Source organism: Hipposideros armiger, unplaced genomic scaffold, assembly GCF_001890085.2.
Source record: "Hipposideros armiger isolate ML-2016 unplaced genomic scaffold, ASM189008v1 scaffold_92, whole genome shotgun sequence".
Taxonomy (NCBI): Eukaryota; Metazoa; Chordata; class Mammalia; order Chiroptera; family Hipposideridae; genus Hipposideros; species Hipposideros armiger.
The window spans coordinates 3,801,334-3,808,671 of record NW_017731442.1 but is presented as its reverse complement, the minus strand read 5'-3'; the positions used below and the strand labels follow the sequence as shown (position 1 = coordinate 3,808,671).

Genomic DNA, 7,338 nt, shown 5'->3' with positions numbered 1-7,338 from the left:
CTCTCTCTCTCTCTCTCTCTCTCTCTCTCTCTCTCTCTTTCTCTCTCTCTCCCTCTCTCTCTCCCTCTCCCTCCCTCCCTCTCTATCTCTTCACCTTCACCCAAAGATTTTACCAACAAATATGTCCCCAAAGCCTCCTTAGCCTTTGTAAACAGACCTCCTGCCCACCGTGTGTGGCAGGACTTCTTCCCAACCCACCCTGTGCAAGCGTGGCCTTTCCGGGGTGACCGTACTCTTCCCATCGCTCTCTGTTAGGGAAATAGCGGCCCCTTGTGGTAAAGGTCGGAATACACGCGGACCTGTGTGAGGGCTGGTGCTTCATTCAAAGGAGAGCAGGGATGTGCTGGGACTCCCCCGGGGCGCTGCCAGAGGGCTTTCTGAGACGTCACATCAGCGGGGACAGTCCTCTGGAAACCTAGTAGAATGCAGGGGATCCCCCCGGAAAATGATACACGCTTTAAGGTTCCCAGAGGTTTGAGCTGACTCAAGGGGTGGATGGAGCCCACTGGGCCCTCCAGCTTCCAGGCTGAATGAGGAAGCTCCCAGAAGAGGCAGCGGTGCTCAGCCACCTCTGGTGCCCAGCCCTTGGTCTGCTGCACAAGCATTTTCCAAACACCTTCCCTGTGTCTTGGCATGCTAGTAGGTGTAGAAGTCTGCAGTCAACGTAATGCCTGCTTACATAGGGTCAGCCTCGTCTTCATAATGTAAAACTGCACCTGTGTTTCCTTTCTCTGACTCTATCATGAGTTCCTCGAGGGCCCAGATTGTGCGCTAAATTTCTTGGTATATTTTACCGCAGGCCGCACAAAGGCTGGCACATAAGGTGCTGGTTGACTGATGCCCCGCTGGAGGGCCACTAGAGGGAATCTGGCCTCTTCCTCCCTGGGGTGGTTTGTCTTCCTGCCCTGCCAGATTCCTTGAGGCAAATGATGAACTAGAAGTAAGCAACTTCCAGTCCTGCCCACCAGCCATCAGAGTTGTTGACTTCACAAACTGCCCCCACCCCTCCTCACACCGAACCAATCCCACATCTGTAGAAGTATGTCCGCTTCACCAGGGCTCTGGGCCCTGCGGGAGTCCCACGGTGATATTGCCACTGGTCTGTGTTAAGCATCCCAACACTCCTGCTACAGAGGCAGCCAGGAGGGGGAGGATGCTACAGACCCTTTCTTCAGATGGTGTGGGCTGGTTTCTTCCTCTTGTTCCTTTTTTCTTCATAGTCATCGCCCTGTGGACAGAGGTATAGTGGAGGCTGGGGAGCTCAGCACTGTCGCCTGCTGCATCTCGTCACCCTCCATCCCCAAGTCCCCTCTCGGTAAAGAGGGTTAGGCAGCACCAGCAAGATACAAAGGCCCCTTTTCTGTATTTCAGTCTAGACCAGATCACAGATGAAAAACCCATGGCCTGCAGCCAGCCTATAGATGTGTTTTGTTTGCTCCCATAGTATTTAAAATCATGAAATACCACATAAAAATCAATTATCTCTGACTTCTCTTTAAAAATCACATCTAGGGGCAGCTGGGTGGCTCAGTTGGTTAGAGCACGTGCTCTGAACAAGGTTGCCGGTTCGAGTCCTGCCTGGGATGGTGGGCTGTGCCCCCTACAACTAGATTGAAAATGGCGACTGGACGTGGAGCCGAGCTGCGCCCTCCACAACTAGATTGAAAGACAGCGACTTGACTTGGAGCGGATGGGTCCTGGAAAAAAACAAATTGTCCCCCAATTAAGTTTAAAAAAAAAATCACATCTAGCAATGCTGGGCCCTACATTCCCACATGACTATAATGTTGGAGCTGAGGAGCAGCTGCCCTCATGAGATGGGGTAGCACTCCCCAATTTTCCACAGTCCCCACGACGCTCTACTGTTTTAACTCAGCCCATGTCATTCATTATGTTGCCCTGAAGACATCTGAGTTTTTGACCCAAGACAGGAATCTCTGAAGTTGGTCCTAGAACAGAGCAGGGAGCACACGGAAAAAAAATGAAGTGTGAGACACACCCTGAGCACTTCTTAATAATTTACCTCAGAGGAAGCTTTGGGAATTGGAAACCCTGAAATCATCTCATTTTCTGTATTCCAGTGGTCAAACACCAGCAACATCAGAGCTGAACTTTTTAAGAAAAGCGCAGACATTGGAGACATATGGAGTGGACCCTCATCCGTGTAAGGTAAGACCCCGATGGTGGGAGACTGCGCTGACCTTACCTCCTCTAGAGGGCAACAGGCAGGGAGGGATCCCATGCCTGTACCCTCCGCCCCTTCAATAGCTGGATGATTGGCCCTTTGAGTGACAGATGCCAGAGGAAACATCTCATTTTGTAAACTCTGGATTCCACACTGCATAATTTTGTGCTGCCACATCGATGTGTGAAGCAAAGTCCTTCTAAATAATAAATATGAAACTGGGGCTCCATTTGGGCAGCAGTGGGTAACTTGGTAGAAATGAAGAGAGGAGGAATGTGGAAGCCCCCCCTCCTTCCCCCCGCCACACACACACACACACACACACACACACACACACACAATGATCAGAGGCAGCTCGGAGGACTGCCCACCCTTCCCTGACCCATAATCTAGTTTCTTTCCAAGAGTGGGTTTTATTGACTACAGCAGCGTAAGTCACTGCGCAGAACTGCAGTGGAGTCACATTTAATTCCATTATGTGCCTGTGAGGGTGAGACGGGAACCAGCCGGAGAGGCTCTGCCCAGAGGAAAACCTCTGTAATTACTCACATGGGTCTGGTATTTTGGAGATGAGCTCAAGCTGCCACCATCACTGCGGAGAGCAGTGGAGACCCGTGGGCTTTTCCTGTCTCTGTGGCCACATCCCTCCACTTCGTCTCCGCATCTCAGGTGTTTTGACACTCCTAGTCTCCGCCTTCTTTTTTCCCAACGTTTTCCTCTCTCTTTCTGCTACTGGAGAGACCCCAGTATGGCCAGTAAAAGTGACTCAGACTCATCTGAGGGAGACAGTATCCAATGGGAGCAGGACACTGACCTTTTCTTTCTACTAGGTGAGGGAACACTGTATGTTTCCAACAAAAACTAAAAGAATAGAATAGAAACCCAGGAACCCAGTGACGTGGGGCAGCGTTGTTTCCCTCGGCCGCTTGGTGAGGTGATGGTCATTTGTTGCTGCCTGGGATTTAAGGTTGAAACTTGAAATATGAACTCTGAGAACATTCTAGCACTCAGAAGCCCTGGGGAAGGTGTTCCCCACCCCCTCAGTTTCCTATCCACCCTCAGAGCCTACTGCCAGATAACCCCTGTGTTTTTTTCCGGGGCTGGCACTGTCAGAAAACACATTCATGTCTGTTTATAACAAAGAATTGACATGGATATTTACAAATGAATTAGCAAAACTTCCCAAATAATGCCCTCTGCATAACTGATGTAGTTGAACCTCCATAAAGTGCTCAAATACTGTTGGCAGGGAGCCTGCATAGGGCTGCAGAAGAGCTTTGCAGCCAGCTGGCCTCAGCTCCAACGCTGGTCTCCTACTGACTGGGGCCTTTGGAGGCTTTTCTGAGCCTCACTTTCCTCATCTGTGTGGAAGTACCCACTAGGTACTCAGTAACTGCCTCCTGAACTACTGAGTCACTGAAGAGCCTTAATGAAAATACCTGGCTGCCTAAAGATAGATATGGTCATCAGAAGGTACCAGGCACCTCTGCTTTTGACTCCAAGCCTGCACCGTCCCCTTAAGGCCACACAGTACCCACCTCTTCCGAGATGGGTCCCTGGGCAAGGCTGCCACCTGACAGCACATAATGGGTGAACAGTGAACCGGGTCACGATAACTGAGTGGGGATTCTCCACTGTTGCCTGTGGGGGTCTGGGAGTTACAGACCCAGCCTGGTGTCCAGCCCAAATCCGTGTTCATCCTAGGACTGTGGGGCTCCTGGCTCAGCCCTGGTTTTGATGAGCTTGTCCATCATCAGACACAGAAACTGAAGAGGCTGCAGGAAGGAAGAGACATGTGTGGCACACTTCCCATGGCAGGACCACTGGGATTTTTTCACATTCTTTTCTCATTTAATCCTCATGCCAGCCCTGGGAGGTGGATATTGTTCTCCTTGGTTTATAGATAAGAAGGTAAAAGTTCCAGGAAGCCACAATTTACAAGGCCCTGAGTGGTAAAGCAAGAATTTGAACTCAAGTCGCTTCCCATTATGTATCTACAAGGAACAGAAGCCCTCAGGTTACTTCCTCTGGGGAGAAGGTGAGGGCGGTCATAGCAATGGCCTATACTTCCAGTCCCCTGTTCCTGGGCCCTATACTTCTTGCTCACGCAGAGCCATGTCAGAGCCCTGCTGCAGAACCCACACACGGGCCTTCAGCTCATCTCATTGGTCTCCGGCTCAGGATTTCCACAGCCTTCCTGAGCAAGAACAGTTTGGGAGCCTTTACTCTTGTCATTAAGTAGAGTTACTTTGGTGATATGCTACCAAGCACTCGCCTTAATGTTGCTACAAGGAGAGCCGAAATAAGCTGGAGCACTCGGTGTAATAAATACTGATGATTTCTATTAACACAGAGGCAATTACTGGGCTCAGGGAATCTGGGGCAGGCAGCCCTAGGGAGGACAGAAGAAGAAGCATCGTTTTGATAATTAAATGAGAGCAGAATGCTTTGGCTGGGCTCTGTTCTCCTGGACTGATTAAGAAGCGGTTGTTCTTCCTGTCCACGCTGGTGGTTTCTTTCTGCCCAGTGTCCTTACCTGGCACTGGGACCAGAAAGAGGAGATCCTACCAACTCTGGGTCGGACAGACTGAGGGCTCCCTTTGCTCGCTGGCTTACAATAATACCCAAACTCTGAGCTTGCACAAGCTGTCCTGAGCTCTCTGCCTCTCCCCTCAGCCCCCAACTCCTGGCAAGAGCCCCGGCAGACCAAGCCTACAGCTGCTGAACGAGTAGAGTGGAGCAGACAACAGGCAGCTCCATTGTACCTGCTCCCAGCCCTGGCCTCTCCAACCTCAGAAGCCACCATCCTGTTCCTTTCAGGGGGCCCCAGGACTGGTTGCTTGCCCTGGGTCTCCTGCAGGCCCGGAGTGTGGCCTTCTGCCCTGTTGAGGTTTGTGGAGTGGTCAGACCTGTCACAGAAACCAGCCTTATTATAAGCCATCAGGGTGTCCATTTACTGAGAGCCTACACCTGCTAGGCACTTACATGCATTAACTATTTCATTTAATCTTTTCAACAACACGGCCAAGAAGCTACAAAGCTACTCCTGTCCTCTTTTTAAGATGAGAACACTGAGCTTCTGAGGTACTAACTGCCATGTCCAGAGTCACTGGTACAGACAGTACTGGGACTTGAACCCAGAGTTATCTGAGTCTTGATGCTATGCTCTTTCAGTTATCATTCATGACCTTCCTCTGGAGAGATGGCATTTCTTTAGGAGCAAAGCAGGACCCACTGCCAATTCTACCAGAGGACAAAGACCTACGAGAGTACTGAAATCATCATATAAAAATTTAATGTAAGTTCACCAAGTGACCATATGTCTGTTCTTCATAGACCAGGAGAAAACTGATTTCAGCAGGATCTAGGCTGGAGCAACTACATAAAATTACAGTGTCATTCCTCTGCCCTTAAAATAGGATCATTACTTTCATAATCCAAACCCCTAGGCTCCTCTCTAAATAACCCCTCCCCAACCCCCAGCTCAACAAGTTGCTTCTGACCTCAGAGAAACAGAACAAAAAGGATCAGTGATGCCCTCACCCTCAAGTGGGCCCCTCTTGGCTGCGCTGTGGGGAGAACGTTAGGTTGACTGCTGAAATGAAAAGCTGGAGTAAAGCCATCTAGGTGGCAAGTCTCTGCCAAGATTTCCATTTCCGGGCTGTCATGGGGTGACGCAAAGCCTCTTACTGAGTGCTTCATTCCTCCTCCTCCTCATTTCCACCCTAGTTTCTTGTGGCCTTGTTTAAGTACATTGAAACTGGGCGATTTTCATGATTGACTTAATGTAAAGGTTCCCGGCTACAAGTTCTTTCGGGAATGGGCATATGTGTCTGAAAAGCATGGGGAATCTTCTGCCCTAAGATTTTTTAAGAGTAATAGAGGCTTCATCCACCCAGGTTGAATTAGTTTAAGTCATGCTCTAGAGAGGGACTCGATGACTCTGAACGGTGTAACAACCAAGAATGCTGTGGTCCTTACTCTGTCATACCCAGGATGTCCTCCTGGGTGGCAGCAGACGGAAGCCTACATCATTATATCCGGAGGTGGAACCTGTGGAGACTGGACAAAGGTGGCCAGGTGTCCCTACTTCCAAGAACCAGCCAGTGCTATGATTTCCAAACATCCTTTTCTGGGCAGAGTGATCATCTTAGAGTGAACCTTTGATGATACTGAATTGAGGGTGGTTCCCACATGAACCTGTGAGTGACTCAGTGCAAATCCATCTCCGCTCCAAGAAAAGCATTATTGGCCATGCCCTTGGCAGCGAGTCATTGAGGCCATCAGACGGAAGGAGAATATTTGAAGTATGTATTATTGTCCTTAGTTTACAAATGAGGAAACTGAGGTTCAGAGAAGTAAGTCACAGAGCAAATAAGAAACAGAGCTGGGATCCTAAATCAAGACAGAAGCTCTTTCCACAAGATGAAAAATTGAAAACTTTTTACCTCAAACTGTAAACGTGAACTAAATTCTTTTGACCGCTAGCTGATGTGGCATGCAGCTGGCGATATCCGCCTGTGGCTGACAAGACCTGAGATTTTATTCCACCTCCCAGGTCCATTAATGGCTCAGTCCTGTGGGTACTGATTTCATCAGGATGCGAAGAGGACAGGGTACTCTTGTCTATGTCACTTCTCTCCTTGTCCTCATTTCCTTCTCTTTTTGTCACATAACTTGTCCTTTCTCACACAAATCCCAAGGGCAGGCTCACAAGAATGACATGATAGAGAGAAGAAACTGGGAAAGTTCCAGAGAAGGGAGTCAGCGTGGCTGCCTGTTTGTGTTTTCATGCTGGTACAGATGTGAGGGTTCTCACTGTAATTCTAAGTCCCTCTCCTCATGTGCCAGCATTTCGGCTGCCCTCCGCCCCGTGGATGCCCGGGCACCAGGGCCTTGCAGTGGTCTTCATCTGCAACTTGCATTGGAAGCAGTTTGAGAGGCTGGATTGGGATTCCTCAAGGTGTTGTTATTATTGGAATGATGGAGCATCTAATCGTGTTTATTCCCAGTTTGCTCCCTGTTCCAAATCAGTCTGGTCAGGAGGGGCTCTTCCCCTCCAATTCCAGCACCTGCCTTCACTCGGAGGCCACCCCTGAGGTGTCTGGATGGTGCAGATGGACGATGCCCACTAGGTAACCTGGCCAGCAGCA

At 49.7% G+C, this 7,338-nt stretch overlaps 1 protein-coding gene across 4 annotated transcripts in view; it reads left to right on the top strand.

Annotated features, from left to right (window-relative positions):
• FRMD5 (FERM domain containing 5) overlaps positions 1–7,338 on the top strand; it is a 310,259-nt gene that overhangs the window by 283,781 nt on the left and 19,140 nt on the right. For all 4 annotated transcript variants that reach the window (XM_019645026.1, XM_019645029.1, XM_019645028.1 and 1 more), the window contains exon 7: positions 2,082–2,169. In XM_019645026.1, coding sequence (XP_019500571.1) covers positions 2,082–2,169 — 88 coding nt within the window. The remainder of the gene's footprint in view (positions 1–2,081; positions 2,170–7,338) is intronic.